At 48.9% G+C, this 16,518-nt stretch overlaps 2 protein-coding genes across 2 annotated transcripts; one reads left to right on the top strand and one right to left on the bottom strand.

The window, feature by feature from the left end:
• The first annotated feature begins 6,219 nt into the window (after positions 1 to 6,219).
• LOC119330728 (NAC domain-containing protein 21/22-like) lies at positions 6,220 to 10,721 on the top strand. Its single transcript, XM_037603849.1, has 3 exons — positions 6,220 to 6,709; positions 8,375 to 8,646; positions 9,753 to 10,721. Exons 1-3 carry the CDS (start codon positions 6,505 to 6,507, stop codon positions 10,200 to 10,202), a joined length of 927 nt encoding a protein of 308 aa, XP_037459746.1. The 5' UTR covers positions 6,220 to 6,504; the 3' UTR covers positions 10,203 to 10,721.
• A 987-nt stretch (positions 10,722 to 11,708) lies between these two features.
• On the bottom strand, positions 11,709 to 15,731 carry LOC119330165 (disease resistance protein RGA4-like). Its single transcript, XM_037603283.1, has 3 exons — positions 14,956 to 15,731; positions 12,223 to 14,349; positions 11,709 to 12,130 (listed from the first exon to the last, which is right to left on the bottom strand). The coding sequence occupies exons 1-3, from the start codon at positions 15,729 to 15,731 to the stop codon at positions 12,121 to 12,123; spliced, it is 2,913 nt and encodes a 970-aa protein (XP_037459180.1). The 3' UTR covers positions 11,709 to 12,120.
• Between the last annotated feature and the right edge of the window lie 787 nt (positions 15,732 to 16,518).

Genomic DNA, 16,518 nt, shown 5'->3' with positions numbered 1-16,518 from the left:
TCATCGTCCGTGAGGTGACCAGCCAGCCATTGGCGGATGGGGAACGTTTACCTGGCAAGTGGCAAGTTCTTCCGGTGTGAAAATATACTGCTGACAGCGCCAAAAATCATACTCTAATACGTCCACTGCCAAAACTGCCCTGTCCTGACGGCCAGCTCAGAGTCTAATGGGCGACTGATTGGATGCTTCTGCCTGGCTAGCTAGTCCCCACATCCCAGGATTAACCTCACATCATTTGGATTCTCTGAACCTTTTTCTTTCAGAAACCTGCACCAGCCTTCCTTGATCCTTAACAGCCACCGGAGCGAGATAGCAACCTCTAACATAATGGAGGCGGCAAACTGGAGTTTGATGGGAGCAAAACTCTTGAGCAGTTTGATTCAGGGAGGGCAGGCTTTTATTTGTCCCATGGTAAACTACAAAAAAAAGTTGCAGAAAAAAAAAAAGAGGACCGATAAATACATCATTTTTTATTTTTTTGTGTAGCTCGCAAAAAATGCATTTCGCCATGAAACTTTGCAGCAAGTACTGCAAAAACGACCGGTAGTAGTATACATCCACAGGTATGCGTGTATTTGTTTTCAGTTTTTTTTAACTAAAAATTGATTTTTGAAGTTTTCAAATGTTGGGCTAAACAAGCTCCGTTAGCAGTTTCCGGGCTCAACGAGTTCAATAATTTTGGAGAGAAAAAGAAAAGGTGTGGCTAGATCTCCGACTGAGACATAACCAAGTCTCAGTCAAGTGTTCCCGTCAAAAAAAAAAGTCTCAGTCAAGTGTTAAATATATAAAAAGAAAAAAGAAAAAATTGAATTCTTTTGTATGAATCCCCATACAAGATCAAAGAAATATAACATCGACCGAGACATAATACGAAGTCTCAGTGGGCTAGACTTAGCAAAACTAAAGACATGGAGAGAAAAGCAGGCCGAGCGAATAGCAACTGGAGAAACTGATTTTTCCACGGGGAGGAGCTTTGTTGCCTGCATTGATTTGGTCAAAGTGGGCAAAAGTGCATCCGCTACTGGGTGTTACGGCGGCTGTGTGCTCCACTCGTGACAAAGCCGTTGCAAGATGCTAGCAGGAAACACAAAGGCGGCGCCAAGTAAGAAGAAGAGCCCCAAGGCCAAGACTACTTTTCAGCCCAACGCACAAACAACCGCCATCTTGAAATTCCTGGTCGTCGCAGTGACGCCGCGACGGCGGCTGCACTGCATGCCAGTTCTTCGCCGTTGCCAGTTTCCACTTTTCCTCTTCCCCTATCCGTTTGTTTTCACTTTTCAGTTTCAAACACTCACAAGCGTCTTAATCCCGGGCACGGAGCGGTTCCATTTCACGGTCTTCTCCATCATCATCCCGCTGACGAGAGAGCTAGCAGAAAGCAGATTCGTCTTCTCTAGCAGCAGTGTTCCGTTCCATCCACCATCCATGTCCCATGCACGCCCCTGGGGATGGATGGTGGATGGTGGATGGTGGATAACCCGCCCCTGGGGCGAAAGAGGAAGGCATCGAACCGGCGCGCGGGGGGCAATGATGCCGCGCGCGCGCGTTCCGGGCCGGCGCCCACGTCGCCGGTCGGTTTGGCCGCATGCATGCCGTGTGAGTGCGCGTCCTCGGCCTGCCGAGAACCCCCGTGCGTGCGTGCCCATGATGCCCTCCATCCAAACCGCCTCCCGCGCGACGCGATCGTGAGCTCAGCGCCGGACAAACTCTGGCATGGTAGCCCGTTGCGTCCATGCACGCGCGAGCCGCGCCCCCGGCCAAGCCCGGCCTGCCTGGCCGCCCGGCCACACAGGCCACGGGCTGGCTAACATGTCATCAATCATATCGCCCGCGTCGACTACGCGCGTCCCTTTCCCCGATCGATCCGGCCGGCTACAGCTCTCGTGCCGGAAGAACCCGCCGGAAACTTGGCCATCGGAGCGCCAGCGACGAGGTTGATGCGGCATCATGCGTGGGGCGCCCCACGTACTGTGCGTGCTGCTGGCTCCGATGATGCGCGCACAGTGCGTTACAAAACCTGGGAATATAATCGATCTCCCTGTCCCGAGCCTGCCGCCGGAAGAAACCAGCCGACAACTTGGCCGCGGCCCGCGTCACTCATCACTCGCTCGCTCCAGCTCCACACAGGGGGCGATCGTGATCGGCCGGCCGGCCGCCCCGGCGACGGATGCGTACAACGTGCGCACTGTGCGCCGCCGGCCGCATGTGTCGTCGGCGAGGGTCCACGTACGCCGTCCGATCGATCACAGTCGGATGGGACGGCCGGACGGGACGGTCAAGAAAGCATGCATGTGCAGTGCGCAGGCCATGTGTCGGGACCCGGGGCCGCCGAACGTGTCCGCCAGCCTGATCAGAGATGCTAGTAGCATACAGTGTGTAGGTGCCCCACCCGTCCACGAAACTCATAGTAAATGCGTTTTCACCTAATAAAAACACGTGGTTTTATCCTCGTAACACAGTTGCACGTCGCGAACCAACCTGTGGGTAGATGGTTAGAGGGTCTGTGGTATTCTTAACCCACTAAAATTGAATGTATGCACGTGTATATGAGTGCTTGTGTCTATATTGATGTTTAAAAAAAACACAGCTGCACGCCTATGTAAATACGCACATGCACTGTGCGCGCGCGATAAGTCAGGCTCGATGGGTATGTCCGTATGTGATTCGACGGGACTACACGTACGACTTTGCCTTTTCGAAGCCTGTCTAGGTTTGGCCGTGCCTGGTGGTAGCTTAGCCTAGCTCGCCCGACCAGTCTTCGTTTGGAAGATACGTATTTCACCCGGAACGTGCACCGGGAATAGAAAATACGTATTTGCCCGACGTTGACGTAGGCCTTTTGATCCGCACGTTGGGTTTATCTGCTCGCATTTGTGCCGCCCCACTTCGTATGGTTTAGCACGTGTTTGATTTGAAATCACAATCACCTTTGTTTTGTCACTTTTTAATCTCATGGCCGGCCTCTATCGACGCGTACGTGCGGTTGCTAGAACAAGAGTTAAAGACATTCTTTTCGAATGTGTACGGAAGAGAGTTAACTAAGAGTATCTACAGCTCGGACTTGACAAATCTGCCCTCTTAAAAAAACGCATTCCATGTTCGGATACCTCAAATTAAAAATCTCATATTCATATTATTACATGCAACGTGAAACCTAATCTAAGCGGAGCTCGCCGGTTCCGCTCCCCGCTCGCCCGGCTCTGCCCTGGTCGTGTCCGGCGGCCGGGTGCGCTCTCTCAGAGTGTTGGTCCAGTCGCCGGCAAGGTAGGATAGGGCATGGGACACGAGTTGGCTCACGGGACTCAAGGCCCCGCCGTATCCCATACCCTACTCTTTCTCGCCGGAGACTGGAACCCGAACGGTGCGGTAGATGTCAAATCGATGACGGATCAGTCCGGAGACGAGCTGCCGACGTCCATCGCGATGCGGTTGCGGCGCCCGGACTGATGGGCCATACAGGGCGCGAGAGAATGCGACTCCGCCTCGCCGACGTCCACCGCCGCGAGGGATGTCGTCGCCTCCCGCGCCCGGTGTCTTACACGTCGTGCCATGGCCTCGTGGGACGATGATGCGTCCTAAATATCGGCGCGTCCCCGAAGGGGTTGCACGTCCGCCAGCGCATTCGGGCGCTAGACGGACCCCATGGTCTTTGGCGAGGCATCTACGGCCAGCTTAGTGCCGGATCCATGCGTCATTTGGGCGGACGCAATGGATTTCCAACGAATGGAGTCAGAGCGCAGCCGTCCACGGGCCTCCTCCCGGGCTCGGCGGATCACAAGCCGGACGACCATCTCCTCCTCAAGGCCGCATGGGATGAGCTCGGGGTCGATGGATCTGTAGGTGAAGGACTCGGATCCACTGCCCGCCATGCCAGAGACGACCGGAAGGAGTCGGAGACGAGATTGGGTGGCGGAGGAGAGTGAAGGGGAGGGGAGTGAAGTGGCTGGGGTTTGGTACGGCGAACAGATGAGGAAGATTTTATGTAGGATCAGGCGGGCCAACGTGGGCCGGGTTTGACGTGGCGGACGTGCCCGGGCGTCCCATATTTGAGCTGGATATGGGGATGCCGGTCAGCTCAGACATTTGCGGGCCATTTGAGGGACCCGTCTAGGTCAAAAAATCGTGACCGGGCAGTGACTGGGCGACCCGTCCGAACGTATGAGACGGGTTTAAAAGGTCCGGCTGTAGATGCTCTAATTTGACCCGCCACCAGAGTTTAGTACTACTACTATATATTGTTGTCAGGCCAAGTAAGCATCATCAGCTAATTTGTTCTTTGGCCAAGCAATCATAGACCATCTGCTTTATGATTCGTGAAGAGACTAGATGCGAGACGGGACCGAGATGGATTGCTGTGGAACGCGGAATCTTTTTTGCAAAGTTGCTTTTCGTCGAACTGAAACTAAAAAAACGCGTGCACACGGTGTGCAATGCAACGGCTTGATCGAGCTAGCTAGCTTGGAAACTGAACTGTTTAGGCAGAAGTATCTGACCGCTTTACCAGTTCGGTAATCGCCACTCCACTTTGTTTGCATGCATGCTTTATATCTCCAGCTCACGTTCCCTTCCAGCTTCATCCGGACAAAAGATATTGCTATACTCCAAGTATAGCTTTATGTGGCGAAAATGGCTGTGGGCACGTACGTACGTAGGTTTGGGTGGCGCACAGCAGAACGAGGGAATCGAAATTGCGCCTGCAGGCAGGCCAATAATTTTCTCAACAAAAAAGCAGGCCAATAATTCGTATACCATTCCCACTTAGTTCGTCCATTGCACATAAACCAACACGTACTCCTTGCACAAGAACTTTTTTTTAGGTGAGTTGGACACAAAAACTTTAATATGCAAAATCAGAGCAAGTGTATATCTTTTTAGAATGATGATATAAGGTGGAAGTCTACCAACTCAGGGGGGCTAGATCGCCTCCGCCCCTCTCCTACCTCTAAAGCGCTGCCGTTGAAGAAGACGGCGGGGTTTTCCGGTCGGTCGAGGTGCCCGAGTGTTTTTTTTGAGGGGCGGTGGCCATGGTTATATTCGACTACAATAAGCCGGCTTTGGCTGATGTACACAGGGACTTGGTGGGATTTAGCATGCGCTTGCCTAGACCAGTGATGTAGCAATGCTAGGGATGCGGCACAATGCCGGTATGTGGAGTGCGGTTCTGTAGGCCGGGGAGCAACGTCTTAGTGGATCGATCTAGGGCTTGGTCTAGGACCAATAAGAGGCATGTGGAGTCCGGGTGGTGGGAGATGCTAGACGTTGTTGTGTCACGCGTGGCAACTATCTAGCATGTGCGTGAAGTCCGTACCAAATTTCGTGGAGTTTGAACATTTCAGTAGCTCTCAACAAAAAAGACAAATTCAGGGCCTATGAAAAACTTTTTGAAAACAACACCGTTCGTAGCTCATTTTGTCTTCTTTTTCACGAGCTCCTTGAATGTCATTTAGGCACAAAAATTTGTACACACCTGGCGCACCGAAACATCTTGCATAAAAACAAATTCAGTCTTTTTTAAAAATTTGTCTACTATGCTTTTTTCACTGTTTACTGAATGCAAATGAGCTTGGGCACTGAATTGAATATCCATTTCGATAGGTTGTTAGTTCTTGACAAGAATAATTCTGTACGAACTACACAGACCATCAGAGATGCCATAAACCAAACCCCTACATCTTCCTCTCCCTCCCTCTCTGTCTGTCTTTCTGTGTGCACATGTGAACACGCACGCACGCACATACGCACCCTTCCAGTTCCATCCATGGGTGCACGACAGCCCATACCAGCATACCAACTCGCCATGCCCGGAGATCTATCTCCCGATCACCCGAGCCGCAAACCGGAATTAGGCGACGCCGCAAAGCCGGAAGATATGTGCCCGCTAGATGATGATTAGGCCAGCCCGCGCTTCGAATTAAATGCCCCGCATCCCTCATCTCGTCTGCATGACTGCATCTGCCCGCCCACGTCACCGCCGGCGACGTCCGGCGAGCGTGACACCGCCACCGGCCCGGCCGCAGCCGTCCTGCCCGCGCGCCCACCGGCCGGGACCGGCCCAGCGAATCGGACCTCGCCACCTGGCGCCCGGCACGCTAACCGAGAGGAAAAGAAAAGTCTCTCCAGCTGGGCGAGTACGTACTCCCATCCCATCTGCCTAGCTATACGTAGTACCAGTTCAGCTACTAGTAGTAGAGCCGTAGCCTTCCCGGCCCCTCCTCCCCTCTCCATCTCTGTGAAAGCATCGGCGCAAAAACCAGTTGACCTGACCATGCCGTGCGCGGGCGCCTATTAATACCCCTCGTCTTCCTCGCGCCCCTCCTCGATATCCCTCTCGGTAGACGGTACAATCATACCGATCAGGAGCCAGCTGCTGCTTCTTGTGTTGTGTTGGTCCCACTGCCGAGATCGGCAGCAGAAGCAGCCGTCGGTCCTCTGTACCTCTCGTTGATCGCTTGATCCGAGGGGATCCGAGGGGATCCAAGGCGAGCTGCGTGCGTGGTGGCGGCGATGAGTTCGCTGAGCATGGTGGAGGCGAGGCTGCCGCCGGGCTTCAGGTTCCACCCGCGGGACGACGAGCTCGTGCTCGACTACCTGTCCAGGAAGCTCGGCGGCGGTGGCGCCGGAGGGGCGGCGGCCGCGGTGGCGAGCATCTACGGCTGCCCCGCCATGGTCGACGTCGACCTCAACAAGATCGAGCCCTGGGACCTCCCCGGTAAGACCTAATCCAGATACTCCTATACATATCCAAGTAGCTTAATTACACCAGCATGCGTGCGTGTCTATATGCTTGTGTGATCAGTTCTAGCTTCGTCGTCTTCCGGATCATACATACATATGCATGAGTACTTCGGTCCCGGGGATGATTTATCTGTTGATTTAATTTCTTCTCCCGTTTGGCTGCTGCTGATTCGTAATTATCCTTTCAATTTGAAGTCGATGACGTCCCAAATCCCCTTAAAAATATATCGCATCCCATGTATGATATCTCTGCGGTGTATATCTTTTGACGGAACTAACAACGATTTGGTCGTTTCTAAACAGACAAGTCTTCTTTCCTCCACTGTACTAATTAAATTCCTTGTTCATTTTTAATAAAGAAATCCCAGAAATAAATTATTTGTCCGTGTGTGTAAGCATGCATGATTGTCCCAAGGTTCTCAATCATGCATCAAAATGTATTGCTCTGTTGGTTTCAACTTGAATTAAGATCTTGGGACCAACTATGTATTTATGTGCAGCTCAATTAGCTATCTTCATTAATTCCATGAACAATTCTCTTTGTTCCCTTCCGCTCATGCATGTGTAGTTTCCTTCAGTTGCATCCAAAACTAAGGTGGCTGTGTGCATGCTGCTAGTGGCTGGAGTTGTATAACTGAAGTGACCACGACAATCTCGATCTCATCAAGTTGCAACTTGCAACTATGCATGCATGCTTCCCATACCGCTAGAAACCACCTTTCCACCTTTCCTCTTCTTTTCTTTACTCACTTTTTTGGCCTATCCTTTTGATGTGCCCATGCTTTTCTCCCTCTTTATATGGTCCTAATTACCGTTTGTTTAATTACCATTCGAAAAAACTTGATCCAAAGGCAAGATAATATTCAGAGTGAGATGACCTCCAAAGTAACTACTACTACTGTAGACTGTAGAGAGAGGAAGAGAGATCAAATTCTTGCACAGTAATTTTTTCCTCTTATTCCATACATGCGAGACTTGATCAAGGGATGAATACATATAGTTTCTGTGAATTATTCTACAATGAGAACAAAATTCACACACCTTGTCTGCCTCCATCTTTTGTCGCCTTCCCGTCCCCATAACAGAAGGATATTCTCACAGCCATGAGTTTGTTTGGCCCCTTGCTGGCCTTCTCCGCATCTGTCCCTGTTCATCCCATGCCATCTAATATTCCCCCAATTTGCCTGATCCTAAAAGGGAATTCACAGCTCACGGATAGGGACAAACTTAACACAAAAAGGAGGCCTTCCACTTTGCCTACTAGTAGAAAACACACCATGCACAAAGCCATATGGAAAGAACATATATATAGCAAGGATAGGATATGTATAATTGATATATCTCACAAGAATAGGAAAGATGCCTCCCGCAATCAATAGATCTCCTTTCTTCTGGTTCCAAAAATATCTATTATTCTCCCTGTTATGCAATTACCTATTAATGGTTATTTTTCTCTGCCTTACTTAAATGTGGCTCTAACGTTAGTAGGACTTTCTCTTAAAAATGGAAAAGTGTAGTCAGACATCATTAGATTAGTGGATGCACATCTTGAGCAGGTTCCAAAAAGATTATTACTTCGTTCATAGTTCATCTAATTTCTACAAAATTGTTTGTTAATTTGCTCCCTGATTGTATTCAGAAATCGCATGCATTGGCGGCAAGGAGTGGTACTTCTACAGCTTAAGGGACAGGAAGTACGCTACAGGCCAGCGAACAAATAGAGCAACTGAATCAGGCTACTGGAAGGCCACAGGGAAAGACCATGCGATAAGCCGGAAAGGGTTGCTAGTTGGCATGAGAAAAACCCTGGTGTTTTATGAAGGTAGAGCCCCTAAAGGGAAGAAGACTGAATGGGTCATGCACGAATTTCGCAAGGAAGGGCAAGGCGATCTGATGAAGTTGCCGCTCAAGGTAAGCATCATTATAATTATACATCTCGAGCAAATTTAATCTTACTACTTTGATACTCCACTCTTTTCCCCATCTGTTCCTTATTTGATGCTTATAGTATAATGCATCATATGGATAGAGAGTAGTGCAAGGAATTCCACCAGAAAATTATGTACACACAAGCAAGAAAACTATATGTTCGTGGCACTTTTTTTAAAGGAAGGCATTGAGAATGAAACTTGACAGATTTGATTTCACATTGGTACATTTTATGAGAAGTATGGACTAAAGAAACAAAAACCTTTGGTTCACGTGACATTCGCATGTGGAGGCGACTGGCCAGAATGCCAACTCATCCTATAATACATGTGCAATGGATAATGTAGTACGACCAGCCAGCTCACTATACATGCATATGGCCTCTCAATTCAAGATCTAGCTAGCTAGCTAGCTAGAGAGTAGAATTGAAGCGCCAAAAATACAGGTAGGTCACCAAGTTGACATATTTTTTAATTAACTCCCTTAATTTGCGATAATTAAGTGTCATGAAAATAATACTGCAAGATGTCTAAAAGCTGGTGTGGTTTGTGTTAAGACACCAGAACAGATAGTTAGCTGAATTTGCTTAGAAAATTCGTGTGGCAGCCAGAACATATGTTCATTGTGTTAATGATTGTTGCTAATTAGTTGGGCCGGGTTCTGCCTGTTGATGTTCTGTACTTGATCCTTTCTTCATATGTGGGTCACTCTCATGCCAGCTACTTACATAGATATGAGGATGATCTGGTCTCTTTTAGATGTACACCCCAATATATATATATACTATATAGATGTATGTGCAAATTATCGACTCACACCAATTTTTAATCATTTCTGTCAACGCATCCATGTCACTAACATACAGTTTTCGCCAGAACAAGATAAAAATGGCTAAGTAATTTCAGTATTTTCCTACAAAACAAATTATAAATCGTTTTAACTCATACTCAACCTTTGCAAAAATATTCTGCTGCCAAAATCTTGATCTCATGATCACTTCAGATGCATGCATATGATATATATACCAAATGCACTCATTCATCTTCCAGTCTAACGATTTTCATGTGTAATATTTTCTTGTTAAACAGGAGGACTGGGTCTTGTGTAGGGTTTTTTACAAGACCAGGACAACCATTGCCAAACCATCCACAGGGAGCAACTACAACATTGACAGTGCAGCCGCAACCTCACTGCCTCCTCTCATTGACAACTACATTGCCTTTGACCATCCTGGAATGTCGACGGTGCAAAACCTAGAGGGTTATGAGCAAGTGCCCTGCTTCTCCAATGGCCCCTCCTCTCACCCGTCGTCGTCGGCCTCGATGAACATCCCGGTGATGGCGATGGCGCCCATGGCTGCCGATCAGGAGCAGCAGCACATGGGGAAGGCGATCAAGGACGCGCTGAGCCAGCTCACCAGGTTTGAGCAAGGCAACGTGAAGAGGGAGGCGCCTGCCCAGGGTGGTGTGTTTGCTCAAGATGGGTTCGAGTACTTAGCTGAGAGTGGCTTTTCACAGATGTGGAACTCACTCAGTTGATTTTCTAGCTAGGGGTATTATTGCTAGTGCTACCAATCAAAGATCTACATTTTCTCCACCCGCAAAAATAAAGATCTACATTTTCTTGCAAGCTGTCTCCTGCATGACTGGGCATTTCAGCCAAACACAACAAATATTATCCCTCAGAACTGATGGCGTCTGGGAGGGCAATTATCTCGGCATCTGGTCATGAAAATGAGGAGGCGGCGACTCCTGCCGCTGCTTGCACATGCAATGACGTGGAGTGTGTCTCCTTGGTGTGACCATGTCCCAGATCACCCACCAGATAACCATTCTGCAACTGGAGACGTTGCCCATGCACAAAGTTTCAGGATCTCCGGCGCAATGGCCCGTAAAATCGCAAGACAGTAGTATATTGATGTGATCAATGGCAAAAAAAGAGAACATCGAATTGAATCAAAAAGGCATCTGGACTAGACCACCTCCAGGCATATTGTAAAAACTTGGTGAATCCTGATTTTGTGAGAGCACAACAAGGCTATCCGCCGGTTGTTTTCCCTGTGTTGTCGTCATGATTTTATTCATCAATATCGCTACATGTACACTCATGTGTATGGTACTGTAGATCTGCGGTCCACTGGTAGTCTTCGATCTCCTGGGCGTACTGCTGTGTGTACGCGCACTGATTTTGCGAAATAGCTAGATGGGACTGACAGTCAAAAGTCGATGGTACAATTGCAACCGAAGCAGTGGCGGATCTACCATAGAGGAAAGCAGGGACAGCCACTCCAGGTCACCGGTGGCGGAGCAGGCCACCCCTCGCCAGCCTCCAAGCTCCAGAACGAGCTCTAGCCTCATAATAGACATGGCTGTCATGAGCGCAGCCTCATGTTATTATTCTGTTCGAAGGGGTATAAGATAGGAGGAAGAAAAGAATACAAGAGGATGGGCTTTTCACTCAAGTCTGTGATTCATGACAAACATGCCATGAACAAGTGAACGGTTACAAGAACAGCTGCTGTATACTCCCTCCGTTCCTAAATATTTGTCTTTTTAGAGATTTCAAATGGACTATCATATACGGATGTATATAGACATTTTAGAGTGTTAATTCACTCATTTTGCTCCGTACGTAGTCACTTGTTGAAATCTCTAGAAAGACAAATATTTAGGAACAGAGGGAGTAGAAGGTTTAAGACTAAGGAGGAGACAAAAGATGATTACTCCAGGTTAAAGATCAACGAGAAGAGCAATCGTAAAGTAAGCACTAGCAGAGATTATATCGGGTTAAGTGGGTGGATCTTCGTCCAATTAGTCGTCACTGCAATATTGCTGTTAAGTGTTAACATGTGATCGTACATGACATGAAATGGCAGCAGTCATAAGGGTGATAGCGAATAAGCTCACCACATTTGGGTGTAACGTAACCACAATACCACATCACCGAATGTTGGCAACCGCGTGAACCGCTTCAACCCAGACCAAAATCCCAAAATACGGGAATGCATTGGCAACCGAACCGCTTCAACCCAGACCAAAATCCCAAACCACGGAAATGCAACCTGCTATTATGTGGACAACAATACACGTGCAGAACATGGTCCAGATCACAGATGCAAGGGGAACAAAATCCATGCAAGGTCAAGGGTTCGATCCCAAGTTTACGCACCATTTTATTTCTTTGGTTTCTATAAAAGACCAAGGCATCGGTTCACGATTCTTCCGGTTGGACCGCCGGTCGAGTCTGGTTTTTGAAACTACCATGGTCTGGCGGCCTGCATTGCATGGTGAACCCCAGCAACACTTCTGCCCGAGAAAACACAAGAAACGCTGCATCCCCATGCATGGTACTCCATGCTCAAGTTGTTGCCCGCAGGTCCTGCTGCAGCGCACAACGACGCCAACAGGTCCTCCTGCACCTTTGGGAGCATCGCAACAATGGCGTCGTCTTCATTCTTCAACATATGCTGCGCAATCATCAAATCACCTATTTCACCAATGGAGTCCCCAAATACAACAATACAATCTGCAGACAAAACAAAAACGGAATGGTCGTCACCTTGCAGAAGGAGGCATCGCACCGTTCGCAGCACTGGACAGCTCGGATGCAGCTCGAGGGGGTTCTGAAACAACCGTCTTCTTCAGATACGGACCGTGTTTGCTCACAGAACCTGACTGAGGCGAATCGACTATGCATTTCTCACGTGTCGGCCCATCCGCCGTGACGTATTTCACAGCAGATTCGGGTTCGCTCGGATCAATCCTTTTGAGAAACACAACTTTTGGTCTCTTTGGATGCTTCTTCGCTGCGGCTTCCCACATTTCTGCTGTTCTGGCACTGACCATAGAATCGAGGGCAACTTCCTCAAGACAATCATGGAACTCGATCCTCATGCCTGAAAGATCAAAGAGGTCTTTACAGAGCAGCTGGAGTGAGACAAGGTACGGCAGTGCTCCCTCTTTGACTGCAGGGAGGATGGGCATTTTCACCACAAGGCATAGGCGTCGCAGGCTTGGGAAGTCCCCATTGTCTATGGTGAAGCTCCCAAGGTCAGCCTCAACCAGCTTGAGGTAAAGCAAGTAGCGCAGCTTGCGCAGGTTCGATAGATCATGCCCCATCAGATTGGTCGATGAAAGGCACAACTCTGTGAGGCCACATAAGGATGTAACAAACTGAGGCAATACACTAAGCTGGCCGTGCAGTTTCAGCGAGCTAAGATAACAATATTCTTGAATAGAACCCAGGAAGTCACCCATGGTATTCCCAAGATTGAGTGACAGAGAACGAACGCCGGTTGTGTCCATGCCATCCTGAGCAAACTTCTGAACTGCCTTTGAAATGTCAGGCAAGCCTTTGTTGTCTGCGCCAGTGGATTCACACCATATCTTAACCTTTTTCAGTTCTTTCATATGAGCCATCAGTTGTAGAAACCCAGGGTTTCCATCTGCATAAAATCCTGCAAGAGACTTCAACTTACTTTTTCTTTGCGAGAACTCCGCTATTTCGCTCTTTCTCAAGTCCTTTTTCCCAAACTTAAACTTTCCAAACAGGTAAGCTAGGTGAGGCAACCCAATGACTTCCACTGGCAATACCTCTATCTTTGTCTTCCTCAGATCCAGGGTCTCTAAACAGTGTAGCTTGTCAATTTTCTTCGGAAGGTTGCTGATAGTGCCCCCAAGGCTCAGATATTTTAGATGCCACAGCTTATGTATGTCCTTGAGATGACTGTCCTCCAAATCATTGCATTCTCCCAGATCCAACACTCGCAGCAGCTCGCACCTGCAAAACTCAGAAGCAGCTTCTCCCGCATCCCCAGAGATGGTCAGAGACCGGGCGCGGAATTTCTCACTGCCAGCTGCATCATCGCTTGCTGGACTTGTACGCTGGTTCGAGCTCAAGGTGCTGCCACTTGCATGGTTTTGGATGAACAGGTGACGGAAATTACTTCGGTTTTGATCATGAAGAGATGTGATGAAGTTATCAGACATTGACTTGTGCAGCATGAACTCGTGCATGATTCCATGAGTTCTGCACGTCTTCACTTTTGCATTGTGGCTAGCATCGATCGGCCGGATGATATTCCGGTCAATAAGTTCCCGGAAGTTTTCATCTGCTACCTCCAGATCACTGCGTTTATATTGACACTGGACATACCCTTCAGCTAGCCATCGCCTGATTAAAGTATTCCTCCTGATTGGGCGACCATTTGGGAACACACTCGTGTATAGCAAGGAGGTTCTCAGAGGATAACCAGACAGGCTGCTGTAGTTATTTACAAGAACCTGTTGCAGTTTTGTGAAGTCTGCCTCCTTCTCCATATGATGCCCGAGGTTGTGGCAAACTCGCGCACAGTGGCTTCCCGTGAGCTCATTCTCGCCTAGCAAAAACTTGGCCATACACACAAGAGCAAGTGGAAGGCCGTCACACTTCTCCACAATTGCTGTTGAACCCCGCTCCAGTTCAGGTGAACATCCTTGGAAGAAAACCTTCTTCATTAGCAAAACCTTGGAGTGCTCCGCGTTAAGAATGCTCATCTTGTAAACATAACCGTCACCTGAGCTGCAAGCATTAGCTACTGACTGGAGAGTCGTGGTAACTATAATTCTGCTTTTTGCTTCCCTGGGTAAGATGGATTTGATGACATCCCAGTTCTGCTTGTTGATGTCATCGATTACAATTAAGCACCTGGCAGACAGATTGACAAGTGAATAAGTTGGTAAGCAATTGGTTGCCAATTCACCGGTTCATTATATGCAGACCAAACCTACATTAGCACTAAAATGTAGACAGAATCGATTGTTCATATGTGCATAACAGGAACGAATCTATGGCAAGGGTTTAAGTTTTGCTTTTGGAAACAGAGGGATATGACACTGTTTTTGTTTAGGATAGCCGGCTCTTGGATTGTACTAGTAATCAATTAGTTAAAATGAGCATGCACAACAAGTAAATGCCTAAGATGTATTGATGTGGGAAATCGGTTTGAATGACCAACTAAACTTGCAATACAGCTAAGTACATTTCAAAAAACAACAGATGGCTAAGTACAGTTACTACTTCTGTTTTCACAACAATTCAGTAATACATCTCTTTCTTTTTAATGAGGATGGCAGGTCCTACTCAAAATAAAAATAAAAAATGAGGATGGCAGGTACCCACACAAACTGTCCATGTTCATATTAATAAGCTGTACTAACTTTTAACAGAGAGTGGTGAATTTGCGGCGTGTGCAAAAGAAAATAGTGATTTTTGTATGCAGACAGGGTGGAGTTCAGTGCAGGAGATCCTCACTCTGTAGTCCGCAGAAAACCATCCATGGAAATTTGGGGCAGCGGCGCATCGGTGGTGCGGAGTTGCCGGAGTATCGTGGTCAGGAGCCCCTCGGCATCCCTGTGCTCCGAGGCCACAGCCCAGGCGCGGCAGGGGAATCTCCGGACGACTCCGGGGCACTCATACACTGCCCTTGCGAGCGTGGTCTTCCCGGAGCCGCCGAACCCGACTATGGATATCACACCGGGCTTCCCCGGCCCGGTCTGCTGCAACAAGATGTCGACAAGCTCCTGCTTTGGCTCGTCGATGCCCACGGGGTCGGTCTCCGCCCCCGTGTCCGCGGCCGCCGGAGAAGCTCCGGCGGAGGATCCGTTGACTGCTTGGTAGTTGACCCTTCGGTCGTGGGCGTCCTTGAGCCTGCTCCGGAGCTTGTGGATCTCGGCCGCGAACCGGGATCTGGCGCTGGTGGCCGCCTTCTTGACGCGGCGGAGGACGGACGCGGCATCGCCCTGACCCTGGCAGGCCACGCAGGGGCAGGGCAGGAACCGGTCTATGCAATCCTCGATGTCGTGCGCCAGATCACGCATCTCCTCCATGGATATGCGCGAGGAGCTGCTCGCCGGATCCCGCCCTGCCGCCATGTGGCTGTCCCTGGCGCTGGAGATCATGTCGAGCTCGGTCCGGATGAAGCGGATGTCGTCCTTGAGGCCCCTCGACAGCTTGTGCTTCTCGCTCAGCAGCGCCACGAGCTTCAGCACCACCTCCTTGGTCAGAGCGCTCGCCACCGCAGCCTCCATCCCCTCCCTCCCTCCCTCCCTCCCACTCCCACGACGGCGACCGAAGCAGCGGCCGGGATTGGGCCTTGCCTGTATGTGCCTCTTCCGCTGCCGCGACCAACAGGACAGCAGTACGACGGCGAGCTGTGCAGTGCAGGAGCGGGCAAGTGGCTGCTTCTTCCTCTTCCTCGCCGTGGCTGGCCGGCCGATCCTACGTGTTGTTATCAGGGAAATTATTATTTTTTTGCCCCACTCTATTTTTTGCCAATTTTCCAGCTGGTAAACACTTGGGCAAGGGAATGAGAGTTTGCACAAGGGTGTTTATGAAAGGATTAGGTATGGGAAATAGATTTTTACTCCCATTCCCTTGTTTGGCATATGATGAGAATTGACATGGGATAGAACTCTGCTCACGAATTAACAGGATACCACCTGAGAAGAAATCGGTGGGAATTGACTTCCTCAACTCCCAGTCCACTTCCCACTTAAACTCCCATTCCCTCTAATCAAACAATGGATTTTTAATCTTCTTACCCCTCAACTCCCATTCCCCAGTTCTCTGTTTGTGGTCTTTTTTTTATCCTAGTCTTTTTTGTTTCTTGTTGCTGCATTATATATTTGTGGAAGTTTAAATGTGAAATCCTTAAAAAACATCTAGATGTGAATTAGATAAACTGTTTTCCTTATACCACTCTAGATATTGTCAGTTTTGCCCCTCTTAGCTTTTACAATTATCATAATTGTCATTCTATGGCAAAAGCAAAATAGTTTTACTTCGCTTTTGCCACTCTGCTTTTGACAATGTACC

Source organism: Triticum dicoccoides, chromosome 7A (assembly GCF_002162155.2).
Source record: "Triticum dicoccoides isolate Atlit2015 ecotype Zavitan chromosome 7A, WEW_v2.0, whole genome shotgun sequence".
NCBI classification, from domain to species: Eukaryota; Viridiplantae; Streptophyta; class Magnoliopsida; order Poales; family Poaceae; genus Triticum; species Triticum dicoccoides.
The sequence above is the reverse complement of the archived record's forward strand: the minus strand, read 5'-3'. Positions and strand labels throughout refer to the sequence as shown.

Bases quoted from the DNA above. Each gene is read 5' to 3' on its own strand.
- LOC119330728 (XM_037603849.1), top strand. From the start codon at position 6,505: ATGAGTTCGCTGAGCATGGTGGAGGCGAGGCTGCCGCCGGGCTTCAGG. The intron at 6,710-8,374 runs GTAAGACCTAAT...GATTGTATTCAG, and splicing joins CGAGCCCTGGGACCTCCCCG to AAATCGCATGCATTGGCGGC. The intron at 8,647-9,752 runs GTAAGCATCATT...CTTGTTAAACAG, and splicing joins TGATGAAGTTGCCGCTCAAG to GAGGACTGGGTCTTGTGTAG.
- LOC119330165 (XM_037603283.1), bottom strand. From the start codon at position 15,731: ATGGAGGCTGCGGTGGCGAGCGCTCTGACCAAGGAGGTGGTGCTGAAG. The intron at 14,350-14,955 runs GTGAGGATCTCC...TCTGTCTGCCAG, and splicing joins GGTTTTCTGCGGACTACAGA to GTGCTTAATTGTAATCGATG.